A 23881-nucleotide genomic window follows, 5' to 3' on the forward strand; every position below is an offset into this window, starting at 1 on the left:
CTCTGGGTCCTGGCTACATGAGAGATTGTATCCACTCATTCCAGGGCAATTGTGATCATCCGAGGTGCATGAACAGTCCTCTGGTTTGCCCAACAGCAGGACATTCTCAGGAGTCTTCAGCTTTGAAATTCATTTCTCCTATTATTTGGTCTGTCTTTTGTGACCTCCAGTGGAGGTTTTCCTAAGAGGCTCTTACTGGGTATATCTACCCTGTCTGCAATATTAGCCCAGGTTCTGAACTCTGGCTCAAGCCTAGCCCCCTCGGCCATTTACAAACAAATAGCACTAACCCGGGGCGTGGACCCAGGACCCTACAGTCAAGCCAGAACCCAAGGTTCAAACCCTATTACTTTGTCTTCTGTCAAATTTCGTGAACAGTGAAGTTCTCCCACGCTGCACCACAACAGACTAGAATGGCAACATTTTGGGAGGTGCTAAAAAATCTGGGATATGGGTGTTTGGACTTGGGCCCTCATAATTCATAGACACTGGTACCCCAGGTTGGGACTTAGGGTTCAACAATTCCTAAAGATGCTCAAATCCTAGGTTAACTAACCCAGGGTCTGCTAACTTGAGTTCCACTAACCCTGGGTATGTCTACACTGCAATGAAAGTACATCGTGTTTCAGACATGATATTTTTTTAAAAATTTGCAACTTCACCAGATAAACCCAGATAAAGAGAGTCACCCAGTGTAGGTCAGTTGTAGTTTAGCTTTAAGCAACTAAAGATAATTTCTAATTGGAGTTTTGATCAACTGTTCAGTTAAAGAATATTGAAGTAGACATAACGTATCGTTGAGTACTTTTAGATAGAGGTCAATTCAAATATTTGTATCAAAACCTTCAGTATCTACATTTTAACTGGGATCCTGGAATATACCAGATAATAAATAGCCGTCTGAATCATTTAAGGGAGTGGAGAGAGGCAATGACCTTCACTTATCAAAACCAAAACACCAATGTACCTTTAACAATATATTGTACCTATACCAACATGTCTGGGACATAGACCAGTTTCTCTAGAAGTGTATTTGGCAGACTATGAATGTATTTGACAAATGTACTAGGACTATTTTTGTAAAAGACTACATCGATATTGTGATTTATTTTCTTGTATATTTTGATTGGCATATAGTTTCTTGGCACTTCCTTGTTCCAGCCAGAAGTTTCCCACACAAATCTGAGTACTCAAAATGTGATAACATGATATTTGAATTTGGTAAGCAAACTTAAGGCATGTATTACTCTATTTACATACCTTAACCATTATATAAACTTACACTACACAACCAACCGCATGAGTGGTGTTTCACTATATGAAAAACAGAAGGCTTGAACAGTAGAATGATGCTGACTTGCATCAACTGAGGAAGTCCATGGAGCTACACCAGTTTACACAAGCTGAGAATCTGACTCAGTGGAACCGAGCACTGACATAACATAGCCATGACATAAGCAGATACAACTCCAATGACTCAGACATTAACTGCACCCATTTACACCAGGGCTGAATTTGGTCCATAATATCTACACCTCCAATTTAGTATTAAATATTCTTTAGTAAAGTAAATGAAAAAGATACCTGAATCTCTCTTGTCCTGCTGTGTCCCATATCTGTAATTTTACATATTTACCCCCTACATTTATTATCTTGGAACCAAATTCCACTCCTATAGTATGATTTGAGTCATCTTTGACTAAAATAGAAAGAAAAACAGATTTAGTGCTTATTTTGAAAACATTTCAGGTTTATGATTAGATGTTTTTACATAACTTAGAAACATTTCAATATATATTCATTGTGAAGGTAAGAGTATAAACAGTGAAAGTGCCATTAAAAATAGATCTCTACCACTTACTGTAAATGCTAGATAAATCAACTTCTGTGAAGCATATGCTCCCATTTTAGGAAGGAGCAAAACTCTTCAACTGTAACCATAAAGTTACAACTTGCTTGTCAAAAGACCAGATGAATTGTACATAATCCAACGTATCTCCAGTGCCATCAATACATTTTCCCCCTCAATTTTTGAATATCCTGACCAATTCAAAATATCACTGCAGGAAAGATTCTCTTAAAATACAGCCACTTCATAATACTGAACCCACTAGCAATTTTAGGGTAATTTTAATATAATCTCTGTATGACCATGTTTCAGGCTCTACATTTTTTAAAAACAGATCAATTCAATACAACAGCAGAACACAACGGACTCAGTCTTGTCCACAAATATAGAGGCTCTATTTCTCCTGTAAAGTAAACGAATAAGCTTGTTCTTGTGCATACATACGGAGCTCATATTTCAAAATGTGCAGCAATTCACACCTGCTTAAGTACAGGAACATGCCCCAGTGCATAACTACGGGGCCATGTGAGTGTTGCATGGGTCAACCAGGAGGTTAAATAGTTTATTAACTAGCTAACAAACCGTACATAAGGCACACTGTGTATCAGAATCCCAGTTCATTTTTGTTTAGATATCATGACAATGAATGCATGACCCAAAGTGATAAATGTAAGATAAACCAATAAAAACATTAAGCACCACTACCAGAGTCAACGAAGTATCTGCTAACATGAAAGGCAGGGTTGCCTATTAGTAGGGCCCTACCAAATTCACAGTCCATTTTGGTCAATTTCACAGTCATAGGATTTTAAAAATAATAAATTTTATGATTTCAGCTATTTAATTCTGAAATTTCAGTGTTGTAATTGTAGGGGTCCTGACTCAAAAGGATTTGTGTGGGGTGATCACAAGGTTATTGTAAGAGTGGTTGCAGTACAGCTACCCTTACTTCTGTTCTGTTGCTGGCAGTGGTGCTGCCTTCAGAGCCAGGCAGCTGGAGAGCAGTGGCTGCTGGCCAGGAGCCCAGCTCTGAAGGCAGAGTCACTGCCAGCAGCAGCAGCAGCACAGAAGTAAGGATGGCATGGTATAGTATTGCCACCCTTATTTCTGCGCTGCTGCCTGCGGAGCTGGGCCATCAGTCAGCAGCCCCCGCTCTCCGGCTGCCTAGCTCTGAAGGCAGCGCAGAAGTAAGGGTGGCCATAGTGCAACCTCCCTAAAATAACCTTCAAACCGCCTGTAACTCCCTTTTGTGTCAGGACCCCCAATTTGAGAAACTCTGGTCTCCTCCGTGAAATCTGCATAGTATAGGGTAAAAAAACAAAACAAACAAACAAACGACCAGATTTCACAATCCGCCACGTTTTTTTCATGGCAATGAATTTGGTAAGGTCCTATCTATCAGTCATAGCAAGAGACTAGGCATTGGGAGACAGTCGAGTTTCCTCAGGACACTCCGGTAAACTTCTGTCTGTCTCAGCTGCCCATCTAGATAAATAGCAATAAAATCTTCCCATCTTTGTGAAATGCTTCGAGAGCATTATGCACTGCCATGCCTTATAGTGGCATAGGAGTGCCTTTATAGTTAAAGGGTGAATCATGACATCTGTTTAAAGGTGGACCTTTCTAAGTTTTCTAAAATCAGCAGTCTTAGTCTGATTTCTCTTTCATCAGCAGGTAGGATTAATGACACAAATTTGGAGTCATTTCAGCCCAGAGTTCCAGAAATAGAAGCCTCCACCCCCAAAAGAGCCATTTCTTAAACATTGTTTTAGGTGGGTGGTGTTTGGTTTTTTTGTGCCCAGAGCTACAGATCAAACTGCTGATGTGATGCGAGTCAAAGGTAGTGCATTTAGTGACAACAGTATTTAAGAAAAAACATTTTTTATAGTGCGCATGTGCCAATACAGTAAAACAGCTAGAGTTTCCATTGCTGTCATCCATATGTTTTAAACTAGTCTCTTATAAGTACTCTAAAAATAAAACAGATTACTCTGAAATTTGGTGTGCCTAGTGGGGGCACAATAGTGTTAGTGATCCAAATTTGCGGTCATTTGACCAAGGGGTTCCCAAGTTACAGCACTCCACAAAATGGTTTATTCTGCTGCCTTGCACTGTTAAACTGAGAGGTACTACAAAGGGATGAATCACAGACATACCTCTTGGTGGCTGTGAACTCACCATTCAATTAACAATCATAACCCCCCACTTCAGACAAAAGGAGTTTTGAACTTAGTGGCAGAAGGTTGCTGCAATTTGAGGCTTGGGTCTGGGTCTACACTACAGAGTTAGGTTGACATAAGCCGCCTTGCACTGACCTAACTATGTAAGTGTCTACATTAAAATTTCGCTCCCACCAACATATCTGCCCCCCACTGTGTCGACTTAATAACTCAACCTCCATGAAAGGCGCAGAGTCAGTGTTGATGTAGTTAGGTTGACACAGTGCCAAGGTAGACACTGAATTGCTTACATGGACTGTTACTGGCTTTGAGAAGCCATCCCACACCGACAGTACGAAGTATCAGAGTAGCCATGTTAGTCTGTATCCACAAAAACAACAAGGAGTCCGATGGCACCTTAAAGACTGGCAGATTTATTTGGGCATAAGCTTTCATGGGTAAAAAATCCACTTCAGATGCATGGAGTGAAAATTACAGATACAGGCATAAATATATAGTCGCATATGAAGAGAAGGGCAAATATATATTTATGCCTATATATGTAATTTTCACTCCATGCATCTGAAGAAGTGGGTTTTTTACCCACGAGAGCTTATGCCCAAATAAATCTGCCAGTCTTTAAGGTGCCACTGGACTCCTTGTTGTTTAACTGACAGTACAAGCGCTCCTGGTGAGGACGTGCCTGCTGACACAAGGAGCAAAGTGTAGACATCCAAATGATGCAATTACTGCAGTGGCTGTATGCTGACATAAATTAAGTTGACTTAATTTTGTAGTGTAGACATGCCCTTGGTCTACAGTAGCAACTTATGTCCGTATAACTACGTTGCTCAAGGGTGTGTAAAAGGAAAAACAGGTATATAAAATCCACACCCCTGAATGATGCAAGTTTATACTGACCTACTCCAAATGTAGAAAGCACTGTCGACAGAAGCATTTCTCCTGTTGACTTAGCTACTGCCTCTCAGGGAGGTGGATTACCTACGCCATTGGTGTAGGAAGCGCCTTCACTGAAGTGCTGCAGCTGTGCTGCTGCAGCATTTTAAGCATAGACAAGACCTGTCAGTCGGGGGTGGCACTTTCATTTTGGAGGGGAACAAAAAGTTAGACGTGTGAAGGCTTCCCAGGAAGGGAGGAGGGTTTGTGGCTGCAATGAAGGGAGGGGGAAAAATGGAGATGGTTGGCAGGGGAGGTGAGAGAGGTTAGAGGCTTAAGTGAAGAAGGCATAGCACCCCCCAGTTCTGCCAGTGCACCCCAAGCTCCTGCAACGTGTATGCTTTTTTTTCTGAGGAGTTGGCTAAGTGTGAGAGTATATGCCAGGAGCTGGAACTCCCTGAATCTTATAATGCCAATAGCCAACGTGAATAATGAGTCATTGCTTGAAGAGGGTATAGGCAACCTGTTCTTTTTTGTTCTCTAATACTGTTAGATGAAATCCTGTGGGTGAGAGAGAATGGGCTGTAAAAGGAAGTGAAGAGCTCTGCAACTGTGGAGTTTGCAGAATAAAGGTATGTGTGTTAAGGGGGTGTATGGGAGCACTGCTGAAAGAGAAAAGAAGAGTTAAAGTTGCATGGGCAACCATAACTCCGCATTTGCTGGTTTTCTGAAGTCTCAGTTTTGATCAACTCAATGTTCTGCAAAGGAACGACATGCCACCAAGCAATGTCAACTCTGTATTAAAGTAGTTTTTTGCCAAATATAAACAAGTACAGAATAGATAAAGGTGTACTCTCACAAGTGTTGGCCCAGCCCACTCTGGCATCAGAAACATGCTAGTTTACTTTGCTTAAACACTCACTACTAGCATGCCCTAGTATGGTTTACCTGGACAATGTGAACAAGAATTATTACTGAGCATCATCGTATTGATCATCTCCCTCTAAAACAGCACAGTTTTAGAACATGGTTTTGAACACAGTTCCCAGACGAAATTCCTGTCTACACTGGTTAAAGAAATGTTGTTAGTACAAAATACTTTTAAACAGCGTTGTGGCTAGCAAAAAATGGATGTCAGTGTGGACAGAGCTTTAAAACTACTGTACAGTGAAACACCAGACACGTCACTGTGCAGACATAAATACTTACATTTCTTCTCAATAAACTGATGAAGCAAACAGGACTTGCCAGTTCCAGCATTTCCAATAACCAAGAATTTAAACAGGAAATCTGAAGAATGAAAACAAAAGAAGTGCAAATATGAAAGTGAAGAGAGCCAACTATGAGACATTTACTGCTGTTTTAAGATCTGCTTTTTGCCTTGTCAACAGACCAAGTAAATAAGGGTAAGGAGAAAACAAGTCTTCAGTCAGCCAGCTGCCACTAGCTGTTATTCTAAAGAGGAGGAATAGATAGGAAACTTAGGAAAACGGCCATAAAGATAAGGTAGCAATAAAGGGGTTAAAAGAGTTATAGCACCACGTTTATGGAGCTATAGGGATAGATAACTAAAAAGCAGAGAAGGTGGATTAAAAGGGCAATTTAAAGAAAAAAAACAAAGGCATAGTAAGATAGGTGGTCTTTAAAGATGTTTTTCGTAGTATCCCCACTTTTCACAATGAGAACCCTAAACACTATTTGAAAGTCATTTCAAGTTGCTCAGACATTACAATACAGTTCTTGTACATGAAGATGTTTCTGTAAAGTCAAAATGAAAGTCATACTGAAAGTCCTAGGAATTGATTCCTATCATTGATTCCGATCATAAAATGTAGAAGTGATATTACTTAGAAGTAATACCATTTCCATGCCTCTTGGCCATTAAGAGCATAAGAGGTGATTTATTTTAAACACATGAAAACTGATCTGCTTCATGTAACAGTTCTTACATCAAGAGAACACAGAAAAAGTCAACCTTAAGACAGTCAAGAGAAAATGAAGCATTGGTATTTGTAGTATCAAGAACTAAAAAAATTCACCATGATGCTGAACAAAATCAAAACACCATTTAAGATATATTGATACACAAAGTGGTTGTTAGAGTTCAGGGGAAAAAACTGTGGCATAACCATATTACAAATCAATAAACTGTTGGATTCAAGATACATAAGCCATTTGTAAGGAATAAATAAGTTTAGTATTATAACAACACCTACTACAAAGAAATTAAGAAACTCAGTTTTTAAACTGACATACTTCACTTTAAAAAAAAAACAACCCAAAACAAAAAAACCCAACACACAATACTGAGCACTACCACCTCCAGAAATTCGTCACCCTTTAGCTTGATGTTCTGTAGATAGTTAGTGTGGTCATGCATTTGTATCATCAATCCATGTGCAAAACCCTTGAGTTGTGCTGTTATGCTTGGATTAATGAAAACAAATTAAAAGGGTATGTGTATTAATTACACAACTCCATATTCTACTGTAATATATAGAAAAACTTGTTTCAGATACAGAAAATATGTACAGGCTTAAAAAAAAAGTTATATATTCCAGGATCACTGCCTTCACATCTCCCTTAAAAATTAAGCCACTTCTGTGCCATGAAAAGTGATTCAGAAATAGAAGTTAACTGAATAATTCTTTATATTTGGCTCATTTATATGTTCAGTATTTGTGCTCTGCCCACACCTGCTTCACCCTTCCCTTATGGAACTACTTTCACTGTTTGCTTATGACAAGGAAAGGAAAGATTTTTTCCCCCAACATTTAAGTCTGATATTAATAAATTTTCTCATATCAATTTCCCAATACATGGCAATAAAGATTAAATTTGGCATGTTAATTCAGGGTGGATTGAATTAATATTTTTTAAAAAAATTGAACTTAAGTTTATTTTTAAAAGTAAGCCTAATTATGACCTGTGTTGAGACCTAAATTTACTATAACCTATTAAAATCATTTATGTTAATAAAAGATATTAATCAGTACATGTTTGTTACCAAGTTTTTTTAAAAAAGTCAAACCACTGGTCTGGTGGAAGGCACCAGCTAAATACCAGGACAGAGTCTGCTAAAGTGCCGTCAGCTTTTGACAACTAGCCTTTTCTGCAAGTACCAAGACAGTATTTTTGTCATTTCCGTTTATTCAACTGTTCAGTTCCATGACTAGTTATTTCAAAGGTAAAAAACAGATTTGAAGTTGAAAAAGCAGAAAGCTTGGTTCTCTCTTCCAATCTATGATTAAAAACTAGGTGCGAAAAGATATCTACTAGTTTGAAAATCTTGAAGGACAAAGTAACAAGAAACAACTAGTCCAACTCACTAAACTACAGGTAATAGTCACTTTGGTTAATCAATCAGTTAGCTTTAGGGAATGATTCTTTGTTACGGTGCATCATTAAGCATTTTATAGGAATAGCAAAACCACCACAAATAAATTTCTCAGTGTTTATAAAATCCTGCTGTTGAAGAGTAAATGGGAAGACAGAACAGAAGACTGATGCTTGGATGTTCCCATCCCTCTTATGTCTGTAAAACTTTCCTCCAGAATGTATTCATCTCTACAATGACAGCGTACACCGTCACTGTTTTATGGTTGTGTTTTGCCTTTTTGGGGCCACACATGACGTTAGAATTATATCAAAGCATTATATTTTCTGCTAATTTGAGATGTTTGACTTACTCACAGGTATAGGATCACTCTTCCTCACTACATTCTGTTCCCAAATTCTTCTCCCAGTTAAACTTCACTCCTCCATCCAGCTATTCTTGCTTCCTTTACAGTTACACAGGAGGGTTTTTTGTTCTAGTTGATGGGCATTCTGGATAGCGTCTTCCCCAGTGGACTGAAAGGTAGGGCTTCACACAGTGTATATCACTGGTTCCTAGGCGCCTTTATTTGGCCTACAGTTCTTCTCCCAACTTCTGTATTACCAAAATGCATGCTTTTCAGAAGATTTCATTCTCTGGGCCATCTGGAAAGCCTCCAAGACTACTGCCTGTGTCAAATTGTGACATTTATCATAAAATCCCGCAGTGTCCCAAGATGGCATCAGCTGACAGCTTTGTAGATATCTGACAAAGTTTTTAAATTCAGATTTTTCCCCCCACTTAAGAATTAACACAAGCTTTTCAAAAGAACGTTGTATCTTCATTGTGATCAGTTTGGTTCAATACAGTCTCCCAGATTTAAAGTATATCAGTGACTTTAAACCCATATATAAAATCAAGTAGTCTTAGGTAATACACTTAGCTAAGGCTCCTTGTCAGATTTTGTAGTTAAAAGAAAAGGGGGGGGGGGGAGTGTTAAATCCCTACCACCACATTGTGTGAAAGAGCCACATCAGACACAGTGAACCTGACTATACAAAAACAAATACAAATAAATCTGTTAGTCTCTAAGGGGCCACAAGGACTCCTCGTTGTTTTTACTGATACAGACTAACATGGCTGCCCCTCTGAAACCTGACTATACCCTGTGCATTTGATAGCACTTAGTGTATAAACTAAAAAAAAAAAAAAAAATGAAAGATATTTTCCTCTTTAACCTTTTTCAGTTACAAATAACCTCTACAATTACTCTAACAGTTGTACTTAAAAAATTTGTCTGAAAGTTTGAAGATGATGGTATCCCTTCAAATTCTACTCTGAAAAGTGAAAATGGCATTTTGGTATTCCAGGGTTGTCTCTTATTATTTGTATCATACTAGCACAGAGGGCCAAATCAGGATTAGGGTCCCATTGTGCAGTATAATCACAATAGGAGACAGTCCATGCCTCAAACTTTTTGATATCTAAACAGTCGACTCCAGATCAAATTTAGTTTACAATTTAATTTTTTACATTTTTTTTGAACTGCCCGTTTAGCAAACACTGATTCAAATGAGCTGCAACAGTGAGGTTAAGGTGTAAATTGAAGTATATATACACACACATCTCTTTATTGAAGATTTTGCTACTAGAACGTATGTTGAGAACACCAGCATAGAATCCATCTTATTTCCACATAGCTCTTTTCATCTTACAGTAAGTATGAACAAAACCAAACTTTTTGTCAGTGACAAACATAGATATGTTTCAGAGTATACACTAGGAGCATATCTGTGGAGTAAAAATGCTACAATAATGTCTTTTGGATGAGTTGCACAAGTTGAACACACATTATTAAATGGAAATTTTTTTACACAAAGTGCACAGACTTAATTTCACCACATGCCCTTTGTCCATACATTATGCAACAGGTAAAAAGAGAAGAGAGTACTTTTCACTCTGCTGTTTTGGCAAACTCCTCTCACAAAGATCCATGCTACACTCCAGGTACAATCGTGTCAGAAGACCGTTACGACTCCATTCCATTCTGTAATTTAGACAGGATTTAACTGTTTTGAACTGTCCTTGACCTGCGCTGACACAGCCAAAGCTTTAACATGATTCAGAAACATGGTTTTAGTCCTGTCTACCCTACGAAAATGGGTTTTAACGCATCCCCTTGGTCCAGCTATAATTTCAGCATACACCAGTCTTTACTCAAACTCAGTGAGGAACAAAATTGATTTCTATATGCTCACTCCATGTAGTATTAGAGCACTGAAAGCAATTTACATTTAGTGCTTCTACTGCTGCTGAATTGCCTGAATGTCTTTTCAGTCATCTCTTCCCAGAGCAGAACTGGAAGCAAAAACACTTTGCAAGTCACTTCATTTTGTGGTTTGTTTTCTCTTTCTTCACAACTGACAAAGAAACCTTAGTTCCAACATTCCATTCAGCTGTCATCCTAGAGGAGCTTCTGTCTTAAATTCTGTCATTCTTTCTGGACAGCGCAACTGAAAGAAGAAGGTCACTCAGACATTACACAAAAATTTGCTGCTATGGCTAAAAGAAAAGTTTAGAAATGTTAATCTTTGGTTGTAGTTAAGATCCTCATAACACAGAGAAGGTGGTTTAAAAACAAATCTTCAGAAAAAAAGTAACTATGTGGCATGCACCACAGAGAGTTTCAGATGACAAGAAATACCATCATTAGTCACAAAACTGGTCAGCATGGTAGTGGCGGCTGGGAGCCCGCAGCCCTTTAAATCACCCCCGAGCTACCAGCTGCAGAGGCAGCTGGGAGCCCTAGGGCTTGGAGGCGATTTAAAGGGCCCAGGGCTCCAACTGCCGCTACTGCAGCGGAGCCCCAGGCCCTTTAAATCACTGAGGAGCCCTGGAAGCTCCCAGCTGCCACCACTATCCCGGGGCTCTGGCAGAACTTTAAAGAGCCTGGGGCTCCGCTGTGGTAACAGCTACCAGAGCCCCAAGCCCTTTAAATCCCTGCCTAAGCCCTGCTGCCCGAGCCTTGGGGTAGCGGTGGCCGGGCTCCATTGGGGATTTAAAGGGCCCTGGGGCTCCAGGCACTGCTACCGTCCCGGCCCTTTAAATGCCCGCTGGAGCCCCGCCACTCCCGCTACCCCAGGGCTTGGGCAGCAGGGCTCAGGCAGGGATTTAAAGGGCCCCAGGGCAGTAGCAGCTGCTGGAGCTCTGGGGCCCTTTAAATCCTTGCCAGAGCCCCGCCGCTGCTACCCCAGGGCTCAGGCAGCAGGGCCCCGGCAGGGATTTAAAGGGCCCTGGGGCACTAGCAGCGGCTGGAGCTCTGGGGCCCTTTAAATCCCCGCTAGAGCCCCACCACTGCTACCCCAGGGCTCGGGCAGCAGGGCTCAAGCAGGGATTTAAAGGGCCCCGGCGGGGTAGCAGCAGCGGAGCTCTGGGGCCCTTTAAATCCCTGCCGCAGCCCCACCGCCGCTACCCCAGAGCTTTAAATTGCCCTCTGGGAAAGCCGGTCCTGGTATGGCGCACCGGCTCTTGTCTGTACGCCATACCGGGGCGTACCGGCTTACTTTCACCTCTGATCAAGCTATGCCATGAGCCAGGACCTGTTTGAGACTTCACTGCAGTCAAACACAGGCAAGTCCAATGCAGGAGAAGGAACCTCAAGTAAATGTGTTATTGTACTTACCCTTACAATGATGTCCTGTTAAGTTGAGGATGCGCTCAATACGACTACGAACTGCCCTTTCCCCTCTCTAGGGCAGGAGGAGAGCACTACAACCCTCAGCTACAGTGGTAAGCCAGACCAAGCGGCAAGAAGATGGCCATGCTGGGCACAGGCCCTTTGATTGCCTTAACTTTGTCCTGTAGCGTGCTTACATAGACAAGATATCACTGTTCTCTTGTCCTCTTTCCCCATTCCCTCCTATGGTTTTCTATACTTACATATTTTATCTTTGATTTTAAGCATTTTGGACATAGGCTCCGTACAAACTTATAGAAAGACATGATCTAGCACAAGACTCTAATCCTAATTAAAATCTCTGAGCACTGTCACAAAAGTAACAATCACCTCCTGCTAAAACAATGGATCTCTGATGTTCCTTCTGAATCCCTTTAAAATACAACAGTATTAAGTGTCTACTTAAGATTCAAGGCCTGAATTTCACCAACAAGTCAAATAAATCACCAGTTCTCAACACTGAAAAAACGTATTAAACTAGGCATTCTAATTGTAGGCTGCTTGTACTGAGCACCAAAGAGAAGGACCACGGTGAAATCCAGGAAGCTGACAACACAGGTAATGTATTTTAGTGTTTGCTTGTTTCACAAACGTAAAGAAAAAGTCTGGCTGAAGGATAGGAGCTAAAAACCCGCTGCCAAACTGGGTCAGGCCATGAGTCCATCAAATTTCCTGTTCTGTCTCCAGCTGTGGCCAACTCTTCCTAATTCAGAAGGATGCAAATCTCCCCCCCCCCCCGGGGATGATAAAGCACCGAGGGACCCGCGCAGCGCTGCGCCCAGAGAGGAAACTGCTCCTGCTGCATCCCACACGCTGGGGCCGGGGAGTCGATGGCCCCGGAGCCACCCGAGCTCCCGCATAACCACCGGTGCTCCCAGACCCGTCCCGCAGTACCGGCAGCCGCTGACATCCCCTGCCCCGCCCCCCCCACCGGGCCGAATCGCCGCACAGAGCGCGGGCATCGCCTGCGGGCCGGCCGCAAGGGGGCCCGGCACCTCGCACGGGAGAGCAGGGAGCGAACCCTCCGGAGCCCCGCAAGCGCAGAGCCGCCCGGGCAGCGCCGCGCCCCGCCAGCCCCGGCCCGGCTCCTACCATAGGTCTCGGACATTGCTGTCTGCGACATTTTGGAAGCGTCGCGCCTTCGGCTGATGCTGAGCGAGGGCCTGGGGGGCGCCTCAGGACGCCAGGTACAAATGGCCGGGGTGGGGGGGGGCGAGTCCCAACAGCGGCCGCCGCTACAAACCCCCCAACCCGAGAAGCTTCCTCAGCAGCAGCAACTGGTTCGGAACGGGCACGCACTGCCACATCTGCGCATGCGTGCGCACGCAGCTCTTCACCCCCTACCTCTCGGGGCGTGGTCTCTCCTCCACACATGCGCATTGTCTGCCCTTCTCCGCCCTCCTCCCCACCCTCAACGGCTCTCACCAAAACAGAGCGCACGTGCGTGGCTTAAGAACGAGCCGCGGAGGCCGTTGGGGGTTGAGCAGGGGACGTGGGCGTGGCTGCCTGCGCAAGGGACAGGTGACGGAGGGCGAGAGGGAGGGGCTGGGCGCGGCTGGGGGAGGGCCAGTAACTGTGTGGGAGGCACGTGAGTGGTGTCGCTTCGTCAGCCCGGGTGCGCGATAGAGGGGACCCTTCCGCCCGCAGCGCCGCTTCTCCTGTGCTGGCCTGGGCAGCCACCTGGGTATGCCGGAGTGGGGTGGCTGGGGCGGGTGGCTCCTGGGCCCTGAGGTGCCTCTTTACACGGCCTGAGGCCAGGCTGGCTACCAGGAACCTGAGGGCTGCCAGCAATTTGATTCTAGTGGACAGCACCCCCTCAGCCCCCTTGGGTGCTTGTGGCTGCCGGTGACACACGCACTTAAAATGGTTTCAGAGTAGCCACCGTGTTAGTCTATATCTGCAAAAAAGAAAAGGAGGACTTGTGGTAAAAGAATAAATGGACTCAAATCAGACCTCAAGAATTATAACATTCAAAAACCGGTCGGAGAACACTTCAGTCTCTCTGGTCACTGGATTACAGAAACCTAAATGTCACAATATTACAACAAAAACATTCAAAAACATACTCCCAGGAGAGACTGCTGATTTGGAATTAATTTGCAAACTGGACACCATTAAATTAGGTTTGAATAAACACTGGGCATGGATGGGTCATGACACAAAGTAAAACTGTTTCCCCATCTTTATTCCCCCCCTACTGTTCCTCACACATTTTTGTCAACTGCTGGAAACGGCCCACCTTGATTATCACTACAAAAGGTTTTTTTTCTCTCCTGCTTGTAATAGCTCGCCTTACCTGATCACTCTCATTACAGTGTGTATGGTAACACCCATTGTTTCATGTTCTCTGTGTATATTAAATCTCCCCACAGTATTTTCCACTGCATGCATCCGATGAAGTGGGTTTTAGCTCACGAAAACTTATGCTCAAATAAATTTGTTAGTCTCTAAGGTGCCACAAGTCCTCCTTTTCTCTTTTTCACTTAAAATGAGTTTCTCAAGATTGTCTGATTAATAGAGCTGCTGACCTCAAAGGACATTCATGTCTCCACATCAAAGGCCTTATATTAAACATGGCCCCCACACCTAGGGGATTGTGATGATTTTTGTAAATGGTTAGATTTGTGAGTTCTTGATGATCCTTGATAATCAGTCTCCACCCAACCTCCCCAGAAATCAGACACAAGTGTGCTGAAGCAAATTTCAAGTTTGTACCTCAAACCACTATGTGGATGAATGGCTAAAATCCCATAAGAAAGGTTGGTGACCTCTGATGGAAAGGTCAAATTATGGAATAATCTAATTCAGGACATTTAAATGGTAAAAATCTTACTACATGTTTACAAACTGATTTAATGTACAACAAAAATGTTGGAAGGGATATTAAATCTTGTGCTTCAGGGATTAAGCCATTCCCAAACTATTAAAGATCAGGGGAGACCTCTGTGGGAGGCAGATTATTCCATACTGCCTATTATGGGGTTCTTACACTTTGCTCTGAAGCATCTGGTACTGGCCGTTGTCAGAGACAAGATGAACCTGTAGTCTTATCCAGTATGGCAATTCCTGTGTTCCTAAACTACAGCATTTTATTTTTTAATGTATTTATAGGTCACTTTTATATTATATTGCAGCTTCCAAAGTCTACAAAAATTTATATCATAGTTAACATAAATGCAGGAGACAGGATGGCTCAGAGGTTGGTTACAGGTGTTCTTGCCTTTCACTTCTAGGTGGCTGGCTCAAATTCAGCACTACTCAGAAATGAATAAAAGTTATTACTATCTGTTGGCTGTCCAGTAGCTTCTTGGAAATGCGGGAAGAGGTATCAACGTAAAGCCAAGTAATCGTAGTAATAGACATGGTCTCGTAGGCACCTATTCCATGGGTGCTCCAGCACTGGAGCACCCATGGAAAAAAAATTAGCAGGTGCTTAGCACCCACCTGCAGCCAAGCTTCCCCCACCCCGCCAGTGCCTTGTGTCTGCCGATGGCCCCACTGATCAACTGCTCCCCCTCCCTCCCAGAGCCTCCTGCCCACCATGGATCAGCTGTTCCATGGGATGCAGGAGGTGCTGGGGGAGGAGCAGGGATAGGACATGCTTGGGGGAGGGGGCAGAGGAGGGGTGTGAATGGGAGGGAGATTGGGGGAAGGGGTGGGGTGAGGGCAGGGCCTGGGGTAGAGCAGGGGCAGGAAGAGGCAGGGCTAGGGTGACCATACATTCCGTTTTGGCCAGGACAGTCCCTTTTTTAAGTCCTGTTCCGGCTGTCCTGACTTTTTTGGCACAAGTGGGCATTTGTCCCATTTCCTCTTGCCAACTTGATCAGTTGGCAAGAGCAAATGGGACAAATGCCCACTTTTGTCAAAAAAGTGGGGTGCTGTGCAGAGGCATGTGAGGTGGGGAGGTGAGTGGAAATGCCAGTCCCACTCGGTGGGGGAGGCAGGGCTGGGGGATTGGCAGCGTTCCAGCACGCGGGGGGCCGTCAGGGTACCAGCGACTGGCAACAGCCTTGTGGAGAGGGGGGCCGGCGGCTTGGGTGAGTGACTAGGGATGTCCCATTTTCCCTTTGGGAAATATGGTCACCCTTGGCAGGGCATGGGTGGGGGTTTGGGGAAAGGGGTCTGGAGCTGAGCAGGGGTTGAACACCTCCAGGGAAAGATGGAAGCTGACACCACCTGTCTATGGTCTAGGGCCCTAGTCCTGCAACAAGCTCCAGACTGGTGAACATCTGCATCTAACAGCCCCATTGACTTCAGTGGTATTCAGAAATGATGTTTTGTCAAAGTTGCAAACTGAAACTTTATTAATAAATTTAAATAGGTCTGGAACTTGTCTGGTTTATTTACATGGCTTTTTGCCATACTCTGATATATTATGTCATTTTTATGAATCAATTAATAAGGTCTAGATTCTGTAAGTCAGTACCTTTTGTTTTTAAAACATTGTTTCAGTGGGCTGTGATGGCTTTAACATAATATTATGCTGAGTTATTATATGTTGCATTCATAAATATTGATAATAAGGGTTTTAAAGAGGCACCATCTGCTTGAAATTTGGTAAATTTCAGTACCTTAGTAGTTTCAGGTAGGAAACCTATTTTTGTCATTTTAAAACACCTCTTTAAAACACATAAGCAATAGAAGAAACTGACTGAATAGCTACCTGATTATATAGGGTAAAACAGTGAAACCTGATTACACACACTTAAAATGCACAAAGTAAACAGACGGGGGTGGGAGGGAGTCAAATAAATTTTTCCTCCATTTCCATTCAGGTATTGTAATCTTAAATGTTACTTGTAACAATAGTAAGTTAAATATCTATATCTATGTCTATATACATGTACACACGCAGGAGTTTGTTTTACATTGCTTTTCCCTTTAATGAGTCAACATTAGTATCCTCTTTCCATTGTCAATAGTGTCCCCTGGTGGTTGATAAATTGTGTGATCCCTTTGTCTAACCATCTGAAGAATTGTTTCAGAGTAACAGCCGTGTTAGTCTGTATTCGCAAAAAGAAAAGGAGTACTTTTGGCACCTTAGAGACTAACCAATTTATTTGAGCATAAGCTTTCGTGAGCTACCGATGAGCATCCGATGAAGTGAGCTGTAGCTCACGAAAGCTTATGCTCAAATAAATTGGTTAGTCTCTAAGGTGCCAAAAGTACTCCTTTTCTTTCATCTGAAGAATGTGCTTCAGGGCTAGATGGAGAAGGAGGTTGCCATGGATAGGCAATAGTGGAGAGGGACATGAATAATAACTCAAATGTTCAAATTAGAAAAGTGTGCTTTAGAAAGGAGTTTTCAATAATGGCTGAAAGATAGTAGTAATGTATGAGGTAATCCTTCTGAAAAAGACCCATAGAACTTAATCTTATAATAATCCTATATAGTTTAATAACAGGTTTCAGAGGAACAGCCGTGTTAGTCTGTATTCGCAAAAAGAAAAGGAGTACTTGTAAGGTGCCACAAGTACTCCTATAGTTTAATAGGAAGTGATAACTTTTCTAAAGATTTTTTAAAAAAAGTATATACAGTGCAATAGACAATTGTATTCTTGGTTTGTATAAGATAATTTAAAAACCACCTATGGAAAGGATCCATATTTTTAGAGCAACTTCTATAGAAATCTATTACATTTCCATAGAATCTTACTGTTTTCATATTTTTAAAATTTTGTAGGGCTTTTCCAAAGGAGAGAAAAGGTAGAATTTTAAAATTGTGCTTAGAAATAGATAATTATTCAATACTGATTCAAATAATTTTTGTGGGTGTACATGATACCAGTTAGTACATTTTGCTTTGTTGGGCAGTTAGTAATAAAGGCCTGATCCTGGAATCTGTGGAAGTTTTGAATATGTGAAGAGTGGGGTAGTTACCCCTAAGGTAATTTGGTCAAGAAAATCCTCTCTAATTCGCCATTTGTAGAGGCCAGTGGTATTTTAATCAGGGCATTTAATGAGCTTTAGAAAAATTTTAATGTTTTTGTGCTGAGATTTAAATAATTTACATATATAAAGAAATGAAGCCGATTCTTAATAGGGTGCAACTCTGATTAGCCAAACATTAATTATCTGATAATCTCTGTTACCCAAAATAGGGTCATATCCCATGACAACATTTAATTAAATTGAAAACTCCCTTGATTACCTAAAAAACCTCAATTATTCAAACTTATTGAATATCCCCAATGTTACTAGAAGTTGTACTGTATTTATAAGGAAACATAAGAAGCTTTGCACACCTCTCCCTACCACTTCCCCATGCAGTGGTGCTTTCCCGGGGGCTCCCCAGAGGCGGCGACATCCCCCTCACTCAGCTCCTAGGTAGAGGAACGGCCATGCAGCTCTCTGCACTGCCTCCGCCTGCAGGCACCACCCTCACAGCTCCCATTGGCCGCTGTTCCTGGCCAATAGGAGCTGTGAAGCCAGTGGCCTAGGCGGAGGTAGCCTGTAGAGCTGCCTGGCCATGTCTTCGCCTAGGAGCTGAGCAAGGGGATGTGTCACCGCTTCCGGGGAGCCCCCGAGGTAAGCACCACCGAGAGCCTGCTTCACCCCATCCCATGTCCCAGTCCCCTGCCCCCACCCACACCCAAACTCTGCGGGGGGGGAAGGTGCAGAGCCAAATAAAGAGCCTGCCAGCCCTGCGAACCTTCTCCTCCCCCCCCAGCACCAGCAGGGGTCCCGGGCCATGTGCCACTGCCCGCCTTCCCCAGCACCCAAACTGCCCTCTCCCAGCACCCACGGAGCCCTTGGGAAGCCCCCCCTTCTCCCGCCCCCCCCCTCCAAGTTTTAGTTGAGGGTATTTTTAGCAAAAGTCATGGGCAGATCTCAGGCCATAAATTTTTGTTTACTGACTGCAACCTGTCTGTGACATTTACTAAAAATACCCGTGACTAAAACGTAGCCTTAGCCATGATAACACCATTTAAGAGGGTCTAAAATGCAACGTTTAAGAAGTCCCCTGGTATGGTTCTGCTGTGCAGGGGCTGGGGCAGGAGGCAAGAAACTCTCACAGAGGTCTACTTGTCTGTGTGCCATGGGCCAGATCTTCACATGAGCCAACTGTACTCCAGCATGAGGGCAGTGTTGGGTGAAGGGGCCAGGGTCAGTGAATCCCTCAGTATAGATGCTATTGATTTTTTTCCCCCAAAAAGAAAAAGGTTACAATGTCCATCAAACAAGAAAAACAAATTCACTTGGTCAGAGATACGTGGTTTTACACCAGGATCAGAGCACAGAGATACAGCAGTGGCATTTTCATTAAAATAGCAATTAGTCACATTTGACCTTTCTTGTCTTTGATTCTTTAATTATGGATAGCTTGCTAGGAGAGTGTGACAACGCAGAGATTAATGATTGGTAGAGAAATAGTAGCAACTAATGGCCCCAAAAGATTACTTAACGTGTTTATGGTAATAAAGTGATTAAAAATGTAAAACTCTCTATAAAGTGCTGAATATTATTATTTTATTATTGAACAGAAAGAGGATAGGTGGAGGTGGTTTTGATGAAGGCAAAGAGACGGGAGGGCTCTGAGTTACTACAGAGAATTCTTTCCCAGGTATCTGCCTGATGGGTCCTGCCCACATGTGTAGGGTCTGATCGCCATATTTGAGATTGGGAAGGAATTTTCTCCTGGCTCAGATTGGTGGAGACCCTAGGGGTTTTTCGCCTTCCTGTGCAGCGTGGGGCATAGGTCACTTGCAGGTTTAAACTAGTGTAAATGGTGAGTGCTGTGTATCTTCAAATCTTTAAATCATGATTTGAGGACTTCAGTAACTCAGCCAGAGATTGTGTGTCTAATACAGGAGTGGGTGGATGAGGTTCTGTGGCCTGCAATGTGCAGGAAGTCAGATGAGATCATGATGGTCCCTTCTGAACTTCAAGTCTATGAGTCTAAGAATGAATAAAAGGGTGAGTTGGGTTGGGATTGGGGTATTTGAGTAGTTTTGCTTTTAAGATGAAATAAGAACAGGAAGTAAAACAAATCAAGAAAAAAGATCCACATAAACTGGGAAGTACATAGTTGACAGCTCTACTGTTTGAAAATGTAGACTACTGTATCTTAATACAAGCCACTATTTTTTAGTAACCATCAAATAAAGTTGCATAGAACTAACCTCACCAGCATCTAACTTGAGTGGGATAATAAGAAATTATAGGCCCACTAAAAATGAGCCCATTAAAAAAATGCCCTCTGATTTTGTGCTTGCAGCCAGTTGCACCTGCTAGTAAATGCAGGCTCAAATGAGATAGCAGGTAAACATGGAAATATCAGTTTGTGCCAGTACATTAGATCAACAGACATTTGAATCCTATCATTTATACCCACAGTTAACCTCACCATAATTTTATGCCTGCAGTTGATTATGGGTGCAAAATTGCAGACACAAAATGAGAGGTTAGACATGAGGTCCATTTAGAAATTTTACCCATAGTCATTTACAATTACAACAAATTTCAACTAACCAGTATACCAGAAATATGAGTGTATGAATGGAGATGGGCCTGAATCAAAACCTCAGAGTCAAACCCTGGATCTGGATTCAGATGTGAGATTGCAGCTGGAACCTCTCTCTATAATATTCCAAAGCTAAATAACTTGAATACTGGGAAAGTACCAATTTGGATATGGATTTAAAATCCCACAAGTTTGGGGTTGGTCAGATCTGGATGTTTTGCTTCTGCCCATTACAAGGATACAAAGTTGAAATTGAATCTGAAGTTCAGATCTGATTTTGTTTGGACCTGCATCTACTTCAGACTCCATGGCTTCCTGCTAGTCTTGGAATGCAATGGGACTAAGGGAAGGACTGGTGCTCAGAAGAAAGCACACAGAGCAAATCTCGGGTTAACCTGAAGGTGGCACTAAAAGGCCACATGTGAAAGGCACTGAAATCAGTCTAAGTGTCAGGTTTCAGAGTGGTAGACGTGTTAGTCTGTATCAGCAGAAAGAACGAGGACTACTTGTGCTTGTAGCTCTCAAGTGCTCAGGGAATGGGGAGAAAGATACAAGGAGTCTCCCTCCCTCATGATACTTTCCTGGTCCATGGGCACTTGACATGGAAGGACAGAGGGAATCTGTGGCAGATGGAGGCCATTGCCTTCAACTGGCATTGAACCAGTGATGAAAAGAGTCCAAATTAAATATACATGTATAGTTATGGCTGAAATGTTCAAAGGAACCTAAAGGAGTTAGGCACCCAACCCTACTAGCACTGAATGTCATTAGGAGTTGGGTTTCCCTCAGCCAGCCCTCACTGAAGACCACATGCTGCCACTGATCCACACACAGTTCGCACTGATGGCTAACAGCAGTTGTGTCTGAAGATTGAAGGTAGTATATGGCACTTAAATACTATGAACCAAATCCATGGCTGTTCCAAGGAGTGTTTGATGCAGCTGAGGAAGAGGAATGGCTTTAATCTACCTTTGAGCGCCTTCGGTCATGCAGTAGATCTGCACTGGGATCTTCTCCCGGAATAAGTGACAACAGCCCATGAGCCATTGTAGCTCACGAAAGCTTATGTTCAAATAAATTTGTTAGTCTCTAAGGTGCCACAAGTACTCCTTTTCTGTTCTACAGAGGTTCTTATATGGTGCTCATTACCAGCCATGGAACCATTATGGTAGATAGTGCTTGACAAGGTAAAGGGACACCCTGGTTACACTCCCTTTCCTCTAGCCATGCCTTCTGCACCAACTGCAGAGAGGAGAGAGAGCACAGGAGCCCCTGCAGTGGCTCTGTGTCATCTGAGGAAACTGCCTATGTAGGGAGAATCCCCCCCAGCGATTGGATAAGTTAGCTTCAGGGTAGTTTTGTGCCAGTAGAATGGTGCAAAGTTGCCCTAATGCAGTCCAGGATCTGGCCCCATCTTTTTATGTGCAGTAGAACATTATATAACATTTTACATTATTTGTTGTGATGAAACTATTTGTCATGGGGTTTTATAGGACACAAATGTTCAGAGAATCCCTGTGTCAAAAACAGAAATGTACAGTATAAGAGGTTCACAAGGAAAATAGAGCATAGGTCCAGCTTTCAAAAGTGACTGGTGATTTTGGGTGGCTTACATTTTTGGGCACCCACTCTGAGATATATTAAAGGGCCTGAATATTAGAAAAGTGCCAAGCACCCTCTTCCTGAAAATCCTTTAAGGTATCTCAGGCTGGGCACCCAAAAATGGAGGCACCCATGACCACTAGTCACTTTTGAAAATTTGTGTCATATTATGAAGAACACTTAAATATATGCAGTGACTATGGTAAGTACAGCTTTGTGGGAGCATCGGCATGTATTTGTCAACTTAGCCTGATGGTGTCGCTTAACTAATGCTTATGCTGGTGACATGTAGGAATATTGGGACATAACAAGCTGCATTTATTCATTTTAAACAATAGAAAATGTCTGAAATGCTTGCTATTTTTTATCATGACATCCTTGAAACACAAGGCTTCATAATAGATTACTAGGGAAAACTCAGAGTCTCTAGTTCAGCCTCTGGAACATGAAGCTCTTTCGTCTGTTCTAAGGAACTCAGAGCCAGGTCATGTGACAGAAGTCTGATCAACTGGATCATGTTTTTGGAAAAAATATCCTGAAAGATGTGATGTAATGGTCTTGATTCCGTTCCACAACTGTCTGAGCATTTATTGATTTGAATGTATGAAGTGTGGTTGTAGCTTCTTTTGGTTCCAGGATATTAGAAAGACAAGGTGGGCGAGGAAGTATCTCTTATTGGACCAACTTCTGTTAATGAGACACAAGCTTTCAAACCACACTGACTACGGATGATGCTAGTTAATCTCACTGTTATTTTCTTTCTGCTTAGAAAGCAATGATTATCACTGAATGTGATTATGTTTTTCATATTCAGTTGAAGGCAAATTGTTTTGGCGTTTCAAGGCCTGCTGCTGGCAGTTCATCATCCCAGATAAAATCAAAATCTTAATGTGCAATTTTTCGCACAAGTTCAGGGTTTAGGGCCATGCTTTTAAAGGTATTTAGGTGCCTAAAGAGGTGCATAGGTAGAGATAGTCAGTGCCTATCTGAACCTCTAGATGCCCAAATACCTTTTAAAAATCTGGCCCTTAATGTCACGCTTGACTTTGGAATTTGCTTTCTCAAGTGAATCTATACAGACCCAGGAGTTTCTGATTTGTCTGTTTTTCTGTACAAATAAATCTGATTAAAGAGAAACCTTGTGCAGTTTACATCTGTAGTTCTCAAGTGCCTTTAACTTCTGTGGGAATTGGGCAAGTGTATCTAAAGGCAGAATTTGGTCCTAACTACATAAATATCTATATAAAAAGTACATTGCTTATGGTTACCACAAGAGGTTTCTGTTCCTGGCCATAACCACCACTTTTCCTACCATTGCTGGATCTCTGGATGATTAATCCTGCAGTTTTCCTTTTTTGGAGTATATCTGTAGTTTCAGTACCTTGAAAATACTTGTGTTATGTGAAGATACTTCTTTTTTATTTCTAAGGAAGCTAGCTATATGTGATCAAATTGAAATGGATGAGCATTTTTTCAAATCCAGCCCAGGTTGGTAGTGACTGAACATTGTTACTGATGGCTAGGGCCCTACCAAATTCGCATCCATTGCAGTTAATTTCATGGCCATAAGATTTGAAAATTAGTCAATCTCACGTTTTTAGATGCTTACATCTGAAGTTTCACAGTATTGTAACCGTGGGGGTCCCAACCCAAAAGAGGGTCGTGAGGGGGTTGTGGGATTGCTACCCTCACTTCTGCGCTGCCTTCAGAGCTGGGCTCTGCAGGCAGCAGCCCCAGAGCTTCCTGCAGCTGCAGAAGGTTCCTGGAGCTGGAGGTGGGTCTGATCTTCCCCGTGCTGCTGGGAGTGCCCCAGCCAGGAGCTCCTAGCTGGTAGTCCGGGCTGGGGTGAGGAGGGACA

At 42.7% G+C, this 23881-nt stretch overlaps 1 protein-coding gene across 1 annotated transcript in view; it reads right to left on the reverse strand.

Moving 5' to 3' along the window:
* RAB4A (RAB4A, member RAS oncogene family) overlaps positions 1 to 13269 on the reverse strand; it is a 31213-nt gene extending 17944 nt beyond the window's left edge. The window contains exons 1-3 of the mRNA XM_048843891.2: positions 13050 to 13269; positions 6115 to 6195; positions 1585 to 1699 (exon numbers count right to left, since the gene is read on the reverse strand). Of these exons, the coding sequence (XP_048699848.1) occupies positions 1585 to 1699; positions 6115 to 6195; positions 13050 to 13080 (227 nt within the window). The 5' untranslated portion in view covers positions 13081 to 13269. The remainder of the gene's footprint in view (positions 1 to 1584; positions 1700 to 6114; positions 6196 to 13049) is intronic.
* Positions 13270 to 23881: the final 10612 nt, after the last annotated feature.

This window comes from Caretta caretta, chromosome 3, assembly GCF_965140235.1.
Source record: "Caretta caretta isolate rCarCar2 chromosome 3, rCarCar1.hap1, whole genome shotgun sequence".
Classification (NCBI taxonomy): domain Eukaryota; kingdom Metazoa; phylum Chordata; order Testudines; family Cheloniidae; genus Caretta; species Caretta caretta.